Source organism: Gymnoscopelus braueri, assembly GCF_963280865.1.
Source record: "Gymnoscopelus braueri genome assembly, chromosome: 19".
Taxonomy (NCBI): Eukaryota; Metazoa; Chordata; class Actinopteri; order Myctophiformes; family Myctophidae; genus Gymnoscopelus; species Gymnoscopelus braueri.
This window is the reverse complement of record NC_137621.1, coordinates 21,306,073-21,323,426: the sequence shown is the minus strand read 5'-3', so window position 1 is coordinate 21,323,426 and position 17,354 is coordinate 21,306,073. Positions and strand designations below refer to the sequence as shown.

Below are 17,354 nucleotides of genomic sequence, written 5' to 3'. Positions count from 1 at the left end.
CTGCTGTAGGGCAGCTTCTATCTCTTGCCTGCAGTGCTAGCAACTGATGGAGAAGCCTCCATTCGCCGTGCCCTCCTACTGTGATGGGTTTTGATGTTTTTTTTTGCATTAAGCGCAGTTTCTTGTGCAATTTGTTTATGACATAGTTTATAAGCTATGTTACTGAATGCAACCAACATGGAATTTCTCTTTTCGTCTATACAGTATGTGTAGTACAGATCACTGTTTCTCAAGTGGGGTCCGGAGAACCCTAGGGGTCCTTGAGGGGTTCCAGGCGGTCCCTAGCAAAATGAGGAACAGTTTAGACACCCAAGCCCTATTTTATTTTGTAGACGATCAAAAAAAATGCGATACATGTTGTGAACTTGTACAAATGTTGATAAATCCTTTCTTATGGAGGTCCCTGATACAAAATCTTTTCAAATGGGTGTCCGTGGCCAAATACATATCAATATGAGGGTCCCTCACATGAGAATATTTGAGAACCACTGGTTTAGACAGGGTCTCAGATCTTGATCGCCTCAGTTTCATTAATAGGTTTTCTGCTACTCTTCACCCATCTGTCTGCTCTTCATTCCTACACACATTGCTGGGCGACGGAACAGGGTTCGAGAGATTCATTGTGGATCTTTGTACAAAAGCCCTCTTTATTATTCATGTTCAGTGACAGTGACTGATTGACTTTTGACTTGTAAAAAATAAAAGAAGAGAGAACTTCATTTGATTCCCTTTGTGTTCCTGTCAAAAATGACATTTGTGTGTGTGTGTGTGTCCACATAACAGCCCACGTGGAGAATGAGGAGCAGTACACGCAGGCCCTGGAGAAGTTTGGAGAGAACTGTATGTACAGAGATGATCCTGACCTGGGATCAGCCTTCCTCAAGTTCTCTGTCTTCACCAAGGAGCTCACTGCACTCTTCAAAAATCTGGTGAGTGCTGTGTGTGTGGTTGGGTGTGTGTGTGTGTGTGTGTGTGTGTGTGTGTGTGTGTGTGTGTGTGTGTGTGTGTGTGTGTGTGTGTGTGTGTGTGTGTGTGTGTGTTTGTGGGTGGATGTGCATGTGCACATAATATGTGTATATGTGTGCATGTGGAATCCCCCGGGACAGAGAAAGTGTTCCATCCTGTCCCTAATTGTCTCTATCCCCCCCACTGGGTTTTGCTGTGAGTGTGTGTGTGTGTGTGTGTGTGTGTGTGTGTGTGTGTGTGTGTTCTCACACACACACACACACACACACACACACACACACACACACACACACACACACACCCCCACACACACACACACACACACACACACACACACACACACACACACACACAGCCTCCAATTGGAACCTGAAGCTCTCTGGGGGAGCTCCAGTTTTCCATGGCTACGGACCAAAGTGCCACTGCAACACCACATACAGTATGTACTGGTTCTAATTTAGCCTCTTCCGGCCCTATCAAAGCCAGGTTCGACACATCCCCAAGGTTTTATTAGAAAAATCTGACGCGGGCATGCGAGAGGCGCTGCCTCACCGCGGGGGATTAAACCGACTCGCATAGAGATCACTGACTTGAGACTTTTGGCTTGGTGTTTTCTCAAGACCTTCGAACACAGAAATATGAGCACACACCACACGTGGGTGTGAAGGTGTAATCTCCCAAATCTTTCTGGATTATTTGTAAAGTACTTTCTCAAAGTCCTTCGGATAGTTAAACTTGGGAGAGGTTAACATTGATCCAAATCTAAACATCTATCCTGTTCCTCTTTTCCTTTTTATATTATGTAGCTGTCCCCGGACTGTAAAGTATTATATTTTATAGGCACCCAAATTAATGTTGTATAATATTACTTTTATCCTCAATACTCTTTTGATTGGTGAAAGTCTTATGTCACTCGTTGGTTTTAACGACCGTGTCACACGGATGTTGAGGCACTTGTGACACAATCCCCTTTCCCCTAACTCCTGTCCTTTTGACCGCACACGTGCACGCACACATGCACGCACGCACGCACACATGCATTGATAAAAATGGATTGTGTTGCAGCAACATCCGTCAACCCTGAGTTTATTTCTCCCCACAGGTTTGAATCCTCTGACGTAACCTTTGTCTCTCCATCTCACACTCTCTCTCCTCCTCTATCTACCTCTCTATCTCTCTCTGGCCCTCTCTTCCAGTTCCAGAACATGAACAACATCATCACGTTTCCCCTGGACAGCCTGCTGAAAGGTGACCTCAAGGGAGTGAAAGGGGTAAGGCAAACAAAACACAACTTCCTCTTGAGTTGTAACTTAAGACGAGACTTAACACCAAAGCACCTGAATAGGAGTGACTGTTAACACAGAGCGGTGAATGGCTTTAAGTTACACCATGTTAGAGAATTGGTCAAATAGTGAGGATTGAGATTAGTACCTGTCTGGGGGCGTCCGGCTGGCGTAGAGGTAAAACACTCGCCCGCCACCGTGGAGGCCTGGGTTCGAAGCCTCAGGCTTGGCCTGGAGTGCAAACACGATTGGCCTTGTCGATTCCTTGTCGCTGCACTAGTGACTCCTACTGGCTGGTCAGGGTGCCCTTTCAGGGAACTGGAGAAAATGGCATGAATCCTCCGCATTCGTTGCGCTCGCCCGATGAACTTCTCATTGTCAGGTGAAAAGAAGCAGCTGGTGACTATGTGTATCAAATGAGGCATGATGTTGTCTGCAGCACATGGGGGAATTGGCAATTGATAAGTTGGAACAAAAATGGGTCTTGGGTCCAGTACTGTATACCTACAGTACTGTAGTGAGCTAGTAGCTAGGCATTCAGTCAGTCAGTGAATCAGCTAGTCAATAAATCCTTTGGTCACGGTCCGACCATCTCTGCAATCCAATCGGCACTCATTACTGTCCGCCGTGCCCTCTGACCCCTCACCGCTGAGCCTTGTGATTGGCTGGGGGCAACAACCAGGCCTGATGTGATTGAGCCCGCTCACTAATAAGGTCTGTTACCATGGTTACCCTGTTTCCCCCCGTGACCGTATAGCCACCTCGCCACATGCATAAATCGGCAGAACCCCAGCTGTGCAAAACCATACATACATTTACAGATACGAGTAATAATAAACTGCATCCCACTGTGAAAGGGATGAATATGGATGCAATCATGTGGAGAGAGTGATTAATGTGAAAAGGAACGTGTTCTGAGGCAGGGAAATGGAGCATATACTGTATAGAAACATATGGGCAGGAACAAGAATTCCACAAGACGTGAAAAGGAATACGAGAAATAAACATGAAAAATTTGGAAGGAAACACAACCTCCATTGAAAATGCATTTTATATTCTGTCAAAAAAGCTGGACTAAATATAATAATTCCACATCCCCGTGGAATTAACAACTTTGAACCTCCGCATCCGTATTTGAAAATGTAAAAACATTTTCAATGTGCAAAGTGTACCAGATCTACAAGATCACAACGCATCGCAATGCAACGCGTTGTGAGGTTTATTTTTCTTTCTTTTTTTTATAAAATAGGACTTAAGTGATTAAGCCCGTGGAGTGAATAAATGGCTGAACTAATGTCTAATAATGATCACGATTGTGTTCCCGCCATTGTTGTCATCATCAATCATTTGATTTGACAAGGATTTAATTGCTTTCCAGGTGGCCATTGTTCGTTTTCCAGGAGGAGTATTCTAGTGAGTGTTTGATGAAGGAACAGTGGGCAAGATGGACACTAGTGGCTGTGTGATTACACACATACCACCACCCTGCAGCCAACCTGTCACTGTGACTTATTTGGCTAAAACCCCACCATTTAACACCTCATCCCAGTCATTTCAGCTCAGTATGGAGTTGTGATTTAGAATTTATTTTCCCTTCCCAGACTATCTTGTTCTACACTTCCTCTAATGTGGGCTAGGTGAAGGACACACTAGTTACTGAGGTCTTCCAGTGACTGATACACTTCATTGAAATGGTTTGTGCAGTTTTATGCTTTATTTCAGATAGGACAGTGTACAATGACAGGAAGCCAAGGGCACGGAGGGAGGAGAGACGTGAGAGACGAGATGGGTCGGATTCAAACCCGGACACACACACACACACACACACACACACACACACACACACACACACACACACACACACACACACACACACACACACACACACACACACACACACACCTCTCTCTGTAAGTAAAGCAAGGGAAAGTGCTGAGTGCACCAGACAGTTGTGCCAACAATGGATCAGTGGATTTACAGAATCAGGACAGTGCCATGATGTCAGCCTGCAGTGGACTTAATTCCCTCATCCTCCTCTGCATATTGTCTCACTTAACTCCTGTGTTTTTAATCGCATGAACCCTAGTGTCCCTATTCTGGCGGCAAACATTCAGCCAAAAAATTACAGGTCTCTATAAGCTCACACGACACGTTGCATCGCGACATGTTGTGAGCTTGTAGATCGGCTATTCTCAGTGAAAAGATTTGGTGGTGGTGTTGAGAGGAAAAAGGAATGGACCTAGTATAGATCCCTGGGGGACCCCAACCAACTAAGTATAGGGTTGCAATAAGAGACGAGGAAGCGCTGCGTGGGTCCGTAATTATCGGAAAATGAAACAGGTGCTCTTTGGAGAGGGTTCAATTGTAGGTCAAAACATTTAAGTTCCTTCCCTTTGTAGTAGGCTGACATCCACGTGAGAGAATCAGGTGAACTTAAGAAGAACTTCATCAAGGCCCCCCAGGGCCGAAACGCATTGGTCATCTGCGTTTTGAACTTTGCCAAGCAAGCCACGACAAAATAAAGGCTTTTCAAACTCAACTGAACGTACTGTAGTGCCTTGGATTCTTCTTAAGTTCACCTGATTCTCTCACTTGGATGTCGGCCTACTACAAAGGGAAGGAACTTAAACCCTATACTTAGTTTTAGGTCAAAACATTTAAGTGTAATCCACCGTGGCTCATATCACCTAAACCACTATGTTCCACACGTGTATGCGTGCCTGTGTGTTCATATGTGACACAATCTCTGCTTGTGTAACACCTGGAACTCACTGTTATGTGTTTGCATGGCAGAACATCTTTCTTTTTCTTTGACCAAATGAACGCAGGTCTTAAAGTTGTTGTTGTTCGCCGAGTCTTGAAACCTTAACTTACTCCTCCATGCTGACCATGCATTGCTCTGCGTTTTAGCCAAGATCCAAACGATGGCGTTCTCCTATCGTGTTCCAAAGAGGAAAAAGTGTCTGAGTCATCTTTCTTTCTCTGAGGGAGTTCTATTTTAGCACAATAAATCCTATTGGAGAGATTGTTGTTCGTTGCAATGACAACACTGTAACATACACGAGTAGGCTACACACAGGCATTCATGATAAGACAACATGTCAAGAGGTTTATTGTAGTGGCAATTGGTAGTAATAATATTAATAGCAGACAGTAGTTAGTAGGATACTTTCCAGTGATAACACAGTTTTATCTCTGTCAGGAGGGGGATAAAAGGGGGAAAAAGATGGATCCGAGACAGACTCGTATCATTCATTCTAATGACTCATCATAATTGTTTCAAATGGCAGCTGGCATGTTGCATCACTACAACCAGCGGCTGTAGCCGATAGGGTAGAGAGGCCGTCTGGGAATCGTAAGGTAGCCAGTTCCACCCCCGGGCCCCGGCTCTCCCATTATACGTGTACAAAGTGTCTCTGTCCCTGAGCAAGACGTGTAACCCCAAACGGCTCCGCCCGTGGGCTCATCAGCGCCATCTGTGCAGCCATCAGTTGGGTGAAGCTGTAGAACAGGGGTCTTCAATGTTTTCAGGCCAGGGACCCCCTAGCTGAGAGAGAGATGAAGCAGGGACCCCCTCTATATAACTTCTTTTTTTTAAATTAGGTCTGCTCTTTTTTTCCCTCTACACCTACCTATACCTCTTTGCCAAAAGTAGCAGATCTACAAGCTCACAACGCCTCGCAGCGTGAGGCGTTGTGAGCTTGTAGATCTGCTATTTGCTAAAGTAGATCTGCTATCTGCTACAGTTCTCCTCAGAAAAGGGATGCTAGGGTTCAAGTGGTTAATGTAAAAAAAAAAAACACACAAATATTTGGCGGACCCCCTGTAGTAACTCTGAGGACCCCCTAGGGGTCCCGGACCCCCTGTTGAAGACCCCTGCTGTAGAAGAAATGTCCTGTCCCCCCGGGGGACCAGAAAAAACTGCCTCTCCCTTCCCCTACCACCTTCATTAGGATATGATCAGATTTAATAGGATTAGTAGCAGGAGGAAGTGGAGGAGTTCCAGTAGTAAGTTGGAGGTGCAGGGGGAGTGATGCTGTTTGGTAACATTCCGACCGTAACTTTGGCCTTCTCTGCTAACCGACTCTGGCATCCAACCCAGCTCTGTTTCAACTAAGGAATGTTTGAACCAAAAGCAGAACAAAGATCCATGTATCCAAACTGTTTATTTTTCATCAATAAAAAAAGAAAGAAAAAATAATCCAGATCAAACTGTGCTTTGATGGATGAAGGTGATCTCAGCTAGGCTTGTTAAGTTGCGTACCGGTTTGGATGTGAACAGAAAAGTTGAATCATTGTGGTTGTGTGATTTCTGAGGTAATCAGTGGTGGAAAAAGTACTCAAAATGTTTTACTTAGGTCAAAGTATCAATACTGCAATGTAGAAGTAAGGCATTCAAAAATTACTTGAGTAAAAGTACAAAAGTATTGGTATGAAAATGTTCGTAAAGTACCAAAAGTAGAAAGTACTCATTATGCAGAATGTCCCATTTCACAAGTTCAAAATGCATAAAAATAGCAAATCTACAAGTTCACAATGCATCGCATCATACTCAAGTAAAGTAAAAATTCCTCAAAAGTGTATTTAGTAGTACAGTAGTAGAGTACAGTACTTAAGTAAATGTACTTAGTTACTTTACACCACTGGAGGTAATATTACTGGGTGTTAAACGGTGTATGGAGGCCATTATCTAGGCTAAAGTAGTCCTCGTTCCACTGCCTCCTCGCTGCCTGGAAACACAAACAGGCAAGCGGAGCAGTAAGACCCTTCTGTTCTGTGCACTGCTCTGACTCACCTGACGTGGCCACTTTCTGGTATTTTTAGCCACTTTCTACCTATTTTCCTTTCCTTTGACAGTTCCTTCCCCTGACCCTCTCCATCTTTGCACCATTTTCTGTCCCTGACTATTATTTAAGCGATTTCCTCTCTCTCCCTCTTATTTATTTTTTATCATCTCTCTCATTTATATTCATCGTATCATTCCTTCCCTTTGCTTTTCAGAATGTTTCTTTTTTATAGTATTTTACTTCTCTCTCTCTCTCACCCCCTCTGTCTGTCTGTCTGTCTCTTTCTCTCTCTCTCTCTCTCTCTCTGCATGGTATTTTCACTCTTCAGACTGAGTGAGTGCATCCTGATTTGGTTCACTGGCCTAACCTTAATCTGTCCAATAAGAACGGAAGTCTTGTTAAAATGGCCAGCAATATTTCATGGGGAAGTCATGCTGAGTGTTTGGACATTTACAAAGGCAGGTCCTTAGGAGGGCTAACCCTATATTGGACTGCCATCATGCCACGGGACTTTGAGTTATTGCCCTCAGGTCGTTGTGGTTTGGACAACTAAAAGACCCCATATCTCCTTCATCCCAAGTGCTATTGATATGTTTAATGGAAGATAGCACTTAGCTTTCCTTGCACTGCAGTAGCTTGTACATTGCAAACATGCACATTTGCACAGCTGTATTACTTGGTTCATTTCCCCACAAATAGTCCATTTGCACTTGGTATGAACTCCATTTCCCTGTACTGGCTCTGTCTTTCATTCACATCAACCCTTAACCTTGAACCCTCTTGAATCAGACCGCCGTCCCAAGGTTCTGACCGGCTGTGCTTGCCATTCCCCTCCAATATGGCTTAAGTAGAGGTCAACAGACTGGGTCACAATCCCTTCTGGTGCTGTGACAATGACACTGTAGCTACAGACTGTCTGGCTCGCTGAGCAAAAGTACTGCTGTGGACTGTTCTTAATCACGAACAGAACTGCAGGGCGAAGCAGTTCAGGCGGGTGGAATGCTTCTTCATTTCCAATGATAACACAGAGTGTTATCTCTGTGCTCTTTTGTCGGCTCGGGGATGGATGGATGGATTCCAGGCAGACCCATATCATTCATTCTAATGACTCATCATAATAGTTTAAAATGGCGGCTGGCATATTTCAGTACTACCGAACTGGACTCCATTAGGTTTATGGTAATGTGGCATTTTTAAAATGGCTGGCTCATATGGCTCATTTCAGAGCTACGCTGCAGCAGGTGATTTTTGCACATAACATTTTACTGTTTAATTATCAAACAAACAGTCAGTTAATTGCCTCAGCTATATCAGTAAATGCTACATCATTTCTTCTCTGTTTCCAGTCTAGTGTGCTGTTCCAACCCCCCCTGCCTCTGGTGATGGATAGCAATTAATTCTCAGAATTTTTTTGGAAAGTGGGGGGGAATGGCACGGCCAATTGCACAGTGTAACGTCTCTTTTTGTGTTGTTCTAATCCTTGTTTAATCAGGACCGCAGTGGCAGGGATGTTGTTTAATCAAGCATTTTAATGAGGCAGCTGTTCAGTGCACTGCCGTAGTGATGAGGGAAAAGTCGGTGTGTACCGTCGAATACGGGTCCATTTGGTATCATTTGTACACTCTCCGAGTTCAAAATGGATTAACCCTTTAAGACCTGGAACGCATCTGTGTCATTTTTAGATTTGAGCTCAAAAGCATTATTTTACACTTTGGCTATTCAAAAATAGCAGATCTACAAGCTCATAGCGCGGCACCGAGTGCCGCGCTACAAGCTTGTAGATCTGCTATTTCTGAGAAATCGAGAAAATGTGTGCAAATCTTTCAATGCATATTTTTTAAAGCGAACATTTGTAACTCAAATCTTTGCTTCTGCGGGGTCCCTGGAACAAAATATTTTGAGATGGGGGTCCACGGCCAAATACATATACATTTTGGGGTCTTTGACATGAAAAAGTTTGAGAACCACTGATATAGAAACATAAGTCTTTTTAAATTAGGATTTAGAAGACTTTGTAGAATCGGAACCTCAGGTCTTAATGGGTTAAATGAACACTGAGGATTTTACTGTGTAGCTGCTCACCAGAGCATCCATTGGAAAAACATGATGATTGTTGAAATCAATTACAAGCTCCCTGTTTACTTTTCCAAACGCTGCACCATGACCTCAGTCAGCTCCTCCATGAGACAGCTGTGGGGACAGAGAGCCGTCCAAAACTCTGTATAAAGGCTTTCTGGTTCACTCTGAGATGGAACACATTCACCGACACACACACACACGTGCGCACACACATCGACCGTAGCCTGCCCGGTTTTGTTGTGAAAGGGAAGTGTTGCAAAACATATTCTCAGCCCAAATATGGCCGCTCGGCCAAGTGCCCCAGGCGTCCTTTTCCGACGCCGTGAAAGTCCGATAGCATCATGTGTAGATGCGACAGGACGTCACTACACTCGTGTAGAACTCCCACAGCGTCTGAAATAGAAGTGCTGTCATGTGGCGTTGGAATGCGAACAATTTAGACTCAACATAGAAAACAAGGCAATGCCGCCATAAAAAGAAAGTGGTGCAAAGCCCACTATCTGCCAACTCGGCTACCTTTTGCATACCGTTAGGATGGGAATAGCTGGACAATGCATTTTGTAAGACCAGGTAATTGTTGACTGGGGCAGTGATGTGTGTCACTGCAATTATTGAAAGAATAGGACATTTTGAGTGTGTATTTATTAGATGTTCAAGTATGCTTGCTTTGTTATGTTTCCCTGACATCTGTATTTCTACCTTTTCTAATTGTAAATGTTCACTCAGCTCTGCTTGTTGTCTTCTAACAGGACCTGAAAAAGCCTTTTGATAAAGCATGGAAGGACTACGAGACAAAAGTGTAAGAATCTCTAAAATGATCTGTTTTCATCAGTTGCTGGGTGATGTTAGCATAGAGATAAGAAGTCATTATAAGAATGTATGAATTCCTGTCCACTGGCTGGAATTGTGCAACTGCTGCAATGCAGTAAATGTTAATGAGGTTATATGCAAATACGATCTTCATTAGGGTAGTTTGCCCTTATCTCAGGCTGTCTGCAGTAGATACAGGGAGAATTAAAATCCTCCATCTTTAGTGAGACCATATTCAGTGGTGGTAAAAGTACTCAAAAGTTGTACTTAAGTAAAAGTATCAATACTGCAATGTAGAAGTACTCTGCTACAAGTAAAAGTCTGGAATTCAAAATGTACTTGAGTAAAAGTACAAAATATAGCCTAGGTATAAAACAGGGCTAAAGTGGTTAATATATGTTTCATAATGTAATAATTTATATCTGCAAAGTAACTAGTAACTACATTTTTCAAATAATTGTAGTGGTGTAGAAGTACAATATTTGCCTGTGAGATGTAGTGGAGTAGAAGTAAAAGTATAGACAAGTTGCAAAATCAAGTCATGATTTTCGTACAGTACTTGAGTAAATGTACTTAGTTACTTTACACCACTGACCATATTTGTGAGTTGGCATGTGGGAAGGAAACATGCGATATGTGTCTGTGCTTCACTAACACCCCCCCCCCCTCTACTCTCCCCTGTGTAAAACGTGTACGTATCCAGCCCACCTCTACACCTTCACTCCCATTAACCACCTGCCCTGGTGTTTGTGCATGCAAATGATACATGAAAGTTTATAGCGCTCTTATATATTTTACAAGCTGCAAAGGACATTCTTTGCTGAAAGGGTAATGCATTTTCTTCTCCAAACCAATCCGACGAGACAGTACTGACTTTGTACTGAAACGGAGAGTTAAGCCGGATGCTATGTGACTGTTCCTGACCCAATCCCCCCGCCCCCCCCACCTCCCCTTCTCTCCTCCGCTATGATTTGACTCCATTGATGCCCTCCGTCTTCTATCAATGGAGCCCAGTTGTCTGCCTGGTTGAAAAACACTCCTATATTACCCCCATCATACTCTTCCTCGTCCACTCCAGGAGATCCTCTGATCGTAGCTGATCGGTCCCGTGGTCATGTATCTCCCTGCTGTCTGTCGACACAAATAACAGGCCTCTTTCATGTTCACAGGCAGAGAGAGAGAGATGAGAATATTTGGCTCTTAACACAGCTCTTCACCCCATCTGCCCGAAACCGGTTTGCGAGCTCTCTGTGTTGCTCCTCCTCTCCAGCTTCTGAGTTCTATTTTCCATCGCTGTGTCTGCCATGGGCCGAGGTCAAATCACTGTCAATGCCATCTTTTCAGGAAGCGTGTTGAATGCATTGTTCTGTTAACCGAGATGAGGGACATTTAGTCTGTGCCAAGTATTTTTGTCTCATTTTATTTATTTTCAAATTGACTTCCTGAACTGACGTGCTTGAAGGCTATGAACCACAAAGTCTGTTGAAAAACTCTTGAAAAGTCTATAGCTGACAAAGATCTCTCTCTTAGTTGATATCTGATCACGCTTAACCCATTAAAACCGGAAAGCATCCGAGTCATTGTAGATTTGAGCTAAAAAGCATTATTTGATACTTAGAAATGGCTATTCAAAATGAGCAGATCTACAAGCTCGTAGAGCGTCACTTCGTGCCGTGCTACGAGCTTGTATAGATCTGCTAATTTAGAACAATCATGAGAATTTCTGCAAATCTTTGAATATATATAGCTATTATTTTTTTACTCAAATCCTTGCTTCTGGAGTCCCTGGACCAAAATATTTTTTGATGGGGGGTCCGCGGTTAAATCCATATAATTTTTGGGGTCCCTGACATGAAAAGGTTTTGAGCACCACTGATATAGCAACATAAGCTTTGCAGAAAACTGTTAGGATTTAGAAGACATTTGTAGAATCGGCCTCGGGTCTTAATGGGTTAGTGCTTCCAGGGCTGAGGATGCTGACTTAACTGTAGCTTAATATAATGTTGAACAGAAGACGTGAAAAAGATGTTGACGTAAGAGAGAATGGAGACTTCCAAGTGATTTTTCTTTTTATTCTGTCAAAGTGGTGTGACATCATAGGTGACAATACAAACAATAGGCTTTCGGAATAACGTGTTCTCTTATGTACCGGTGGAGGTAATAAACCCACATAGTTACATTTGCTATATTATGAAAGAGTATGCAACAGAGGTACGCGCCACGCCGTTCAGCACGCAAAGCATAAATTAACCTTTTATATGATTGGATCAATAGCAACAGCTTGCTCATGCATTCACACCACTTTCATCAGGGGCTTGAACACCCGCTTATTTGTTCAGTTTCTGCTTCCGTTTTTTGAACGAGCCCGACTCGTCTTGACTTCTATACTGAGCCTATAGCAGCAGGTCAAGCAGACATTGGAGAACATGGCTGAACATCTTTGTTGCTCTCAGACAGTATGGTTAAGCCTGATTCATACTTCGCACAGAAACCTGAACCCAAGACCCAATAGCTAGCAGTCACAGATGCACTCTGAAGCCTGATTTATACTGTGTTGCGCGCCAGTGTTGCCTACCGAAAATAGCCGATCGACAAAGCTCACAAAGCGCTGCGTTGTATTGTCTATTTCTGGCGCCGGTGCGCAACAGAGTATAAATCAAAGCGTAATGATACCCCCAGCATCCTTTTTGTAGGGAATATGCTGCTGGAAAAGACAGCATATTGGAGAAGAATGCCCTCTTGCATGGAATGGTACCCTTCCCCACCCTGACCCTCCCATCCCCTGGTGTGTGTTTTCCTGGGTTTCTGGGTGATAATAACTGTGTGTGTGTGTGTTCTTGTATTACTATACTTGTGAGGGGCCAAATGTCCCCGCAAGCAGTGGTGGAAAAAGTACTCAAATTCTTTACTTAAGTAAAAGTACCAATACTGAAATGTAGAAATACTCTGTTACAAGTAGAAGTCCAGAATTAAAAATGTACTTGAGTAAAAGTACAAAAGTATTGGCATCAAAAAGTACTAAAATGTTTGAAAAGAGTAGATCTACAAGCTCACAACGCGTCGCATCGCGACGCGTTGTGAGCTTGTAGATCGGCTATTTTCAAATAGCCTATGAAATAAAATAGGGCTAAAGTGGTTAATGTGTGTTTCATAATATCATAATTTATATCTGAAAAGTAACTAATAACTAAAGTTTTCAAATAATTGTAGTGGAGTAAAAGTACAATATTTGCCTCTGAGATGTTGTGGAGTAGAAGTAAAAGTACTGAAAATGGGAAATACTCCAGTAAAGTGAAAATTCCTCAAAGGTTTACTTAAGTACAGTACTTGAGTAAATGTACTTAGAGTTACTGTACACCACTGCCCACAAGTACAGTAGAATTTGAGAAAGAGACATTGCGAGGACCAAAATGCGTCCTAAAATGTTTTATGTCCTCACAAAGTGTAGTAATACAAAACCTGTGTGAGTGAGGGGAGTGAGAGCGGCGGTTCCACCGACGGTATGGTGATTACACACTTTTGACGCCTGTGTTTGTCACTTCCTGCGCAGCACCAAGATAGAGAAGGAGAAGAAGGAGCACGCCAGGCAACACGGAATGATCCGGACAGAGATCAGCGGGGCAGAGATCGCCGAGGAGATGGAGAAAGAGAGGAGGTTTTTCCAGCTCCAGATGTGTGAGGTTTGTAGCACGCCGCCATGTTAATCCATTCAATGTGGGAACGCAGCTCTGTCATTTTAGATTTCTTTGGCTTTCGGTGCTGCTCTATGAGCTTGTATATCTGCTATTTTTGAAAAATCATGAACATTTGTGCAGAACTTTGAATATATATTCTACAAATGTCTTCTGAATCCTAACTTTTTTGAAAAAAACCTATGTTGCTATATCAGTGGTGCTCAAACTTTTTCATGTCAAGGACCCCCAAAATGATATGTACAGTATTTGGCCACGGACCCATATTTTGTTCCAGGGACCCCCCCAGAAGCAAAGATTTGAGTTAACACATTGATTGCCTAGATCGAGTTAACTCGTTTTTACTAGTCTTTAGAATCCATCACTTGATTGCCAAGAACGAGTTACTCGTTTTTAGATTATTTTTTATTTTTTATTTTTTTTCAAAGATCTAGACTCCACTAGAATCCACTTCCTTGTTAACTTAAAACTTAAAAATTCTGTATCTCGGCTCCTGAGTACTTTTTTTTTTTCAATGAAAAATCTCTGGCAATAAACTGCAAAAAATCTGAAATAATTCTGGCAGTCAATGTGTTAAAAGAAAACATTTTTTAAAATCTTTTTTTTAAAAATAGCAGATCTACAAGCTCATTCATAATCATTGGCGATAAATATGTCAAAGTCATGACTGATGCCTGAAGCCTTGCATTTTTTGTTTTCTAAGAAGTATGAGTCACAACAACAGTGAATGAAGTCAGTGTTTCTCAAACATTTTCACATCAAGGACACCCAAATTGATAATGTATTTGGCCGCAGACCCCCATTTGAAAGCACTTTGTGCCAGGGACCGTCATAACTGAACATTTGTCACCATTTGTCACCAAGTACCTGAAAGAGTTTACTTTGTAGTGTGACGGTGTAGTGTGTGCTTACAGGGCTGTATTCATTTCAGATGGTGCATAAATAATGACCTTTTGAAGTGCAATTTGACCTCTGACTGAACTTCCGTTCACAGTATCTCCTCAAAGTAAACGAGATCAAGATCAAGAAGGGAGTCGACCTGCTGCAGAACCTGATCAAGTACTTCCATGCACAGTGCAAGTAAGATATACACACACACACACACACACACACACACACACACACACACACACACACACACACACACACACACACACACACACACACACACACACACACACACACACACACACACAGACACACACACACACACACACACACACACACACAGTTCAGAACCACGTTCAGAACCACTGCACTAATGTACTTCCTGTTTACAGTTTCTTTCAGGATGGACTGAAAGCAGTGGACAACCTGAAGCCTTACATAGAGAAGTTGGCGACAGACATGCACACAGTGAGTGCACGACTTTCCTTTTCTACAGACTGCTTGTTTTTTTCCTCATGCTGTCTTGAATTGCGAAACGGAACGCAAATAATCCTCTTCAGTTCAATTCAAAAGGTTTTGTGCATGTTTGGCGTGACAAGAGTTGCCAAAGCAAGACACAGAATCATTGAGGAATCCAGCATCTAGTCATCAAGTAATAGGTTGACAGATTGAGGTGTTTAAGTACAACACCATGATAAATAGAACTCATAGAACTCAACCCACTCATTAATAGAACAATACTATTTATAATAGGGGATGCAGAAAGAGTTGTCAAACTGTCTCTATCTGAACAGCAGGAGAGGATTCACACAGAAGCTTCAGCTTTCACTAAACAGTGACAGTGACTGTTTTGTGGGAACATTCAGCAGTTCCGGCAAATAATGTGTCCTTTATGTTTTCATTTCCTCACGACAGATAAAGCAAGTGCAGGATGAGGAGAGGAGGCAGCTCTCTCAGCTAAGAGATGTCCTGAAAACAGCACTACAGGTGGAACAGAAAGAGGTAGAACACACACACGCACAGCCACACACGCACACACGTACACGTAAACGTACACGTACACGTACACGTACACGTACACGTACACGTACACGTACACGTACACTCACACGCACACACGTGTACACACACACACACACACACACACACACACACACACACACACACACACACACACACACACACACGCACCGGCCCCCAGGCTCTCTACAACCTTTCAAGGTGTCATGTCACATCATCCATAATCCACAATCTGCTCTATTCTCATAAATCTGCTTTTGAAAACCATTGTATTGTTAATAATGCAAGCCTTCTAAACTCTTTTTTTCCCCTTCACCTTAACCTTAAAGGGAAACTTAACTGATTTTGAACCGAAATCCCATTTTTCTGATGTGAGGAGATAATAGTGTGGGAAAAAAACCCTATGTCTTATGTGTAATTCTAAAGACGTTGCGTACGCCTGGTGATGCGAAACGACGGGTAGGATTTAGGTTTAAAATCTGCGAAGTTTCCCTTTTAAGTGCTTTTTGTTGTATAACTTAAGCTGAATGCCACCATCTCTTCTAATGTGTTTCTCTACATATCCATTGAAAAATAATTCAGCAAACCATCTCAAGTTCAACTTTTGGTGAAATAAATGAAGTTCCTCTGAAAATTGATATGCACATTGCTATGAATTGCCTATGAATTGCTATTTTCCATTTTCCTACTTGAGTGAATTTGGAGTTTGAATTGATCTCAGCTGTCTAATGATTGAGGTGTTTTTATACGTGCTGCTGAAACTGCAGCGGTTCATGGTCTCATCTGAAAAAATGCTCTTTTCTCACCCCACCCCCCAAAACCCCCACCCCCACTGCCTCCGTCTTTTGTGAACCAAGCCTAGGAGAGTAAGTGGCTTTCTAAGAAAAAACCCTTTCTGTGATTTGCTTTTTCATTGTGATGCTTTTCTTTTCCTTCTTTGTTTTTCCTTGATTTTAATGTGTATTATTATTTATTTTTCTAGTACATACAGTATGTTCTCTTAGTCCAAATGCATTTGCACATTGAGAAACTGGAAATTGTGAGAGTGCAGCTCATCTTGTCTCTTCCTGTTGACGTTGTGCATGTAGTGATAACTGCAGTTAGCATACTGTACTCAGTCCCTGAAGCCCCTACAACCAGTCTTCAAAGGTCATCCCCTGCTTCCTGTAATGTTTCCTAACAGGAACTTGCATCATTCATGATAATAAATCTCTGGTCTTCGTTTGGGCCGATCTCTGGTCCTTGCTCTGACATTAGCGATGAGTCTTGGGAAGAAAAAGCCTCCCCATTTCCCTCATAATAGTTATTTAGTGTAGAGCGAAAACGGGAGGGGGCCTAGAAAAGAGCCCTGGGGTGCTCCCGGTCAAATAAGTATAGGGTTTAAGAGGTTAAACACTCAGGTCGGTGGTCAAGTAGTTCTCTGGCTAAAGGCAAGGAGCAGAGCATAGCTATATACAAAGATAAGAGAGGACCTTGTGTCATAATCACAAGCTGTACTAATAACAATAAATACCAGGCCTGCGTGCCATGGCATCTTGACTCTATAATATTCAGATTGACAGAACATATCATAAGGCCAAGAGTGAATAACATGATATGACAGTAGGGCATGACCTAATAGTGAATATAAGAAATGTTTCTGCAACAGATTATCTTTGTGGCGTTCTCTCCTACACATGGTCCAATGTGTAATAACACAACAAGTGTAGTACGTCACTGAATCCCAAGAGGAATTCTTCATGTCATTGATACCAGTTCTGCAGGTTGTAGGTGCAGTCAGGTCAAGGAGAAGGCAGGATGTCTCACCCTTGACACCCTCGACCTCAAAG

At 42.8% G+C, this 17,354-nt stretch overlaps 1 protein-coding gene across 2 annotated transcripts in view; it reads left to right on the top strand.

Moving 5' to 3' along the window:
* asap2a (ArfGAP with SH3 domain, ankyrin repeat and PH domain 2a) overlaps positions 1-17,354 on the top strand; it is a 68,257-nt gene that overhangs the window by 31,563 nt on the left and 19,340 nt on the right. For both annotated transcript variants that reach the window (XM_080415155.1, XM_080415154.1), the window contains exons 3-9: positions 784-929; positions 2,163-2,237; positions 9,865-9,914; positions 13,476-13,605; positions 14,612-14,697; positions 14,898-14,973; positions 15,421-15,507. In XM_080415155.1, the coding sequence (XP_080271281.1) occupies positions 784-929; positions 2,163-2,237; positions 9,865-9,914; positions 13,476-13,605; positions 14,612-14,697; positions 14,898-14,973; positions 15,421-15,507 (650 nt within the window). The remainder of the gene's footprint in view (positions 1-783; positions 930-2,162; positions 2,238-9,864; positions 9,915-13,475; positions 13,606-14,611; positions 14,698-14,897; positions 14,974-15,420; positions 15,508-17,354) is intronic.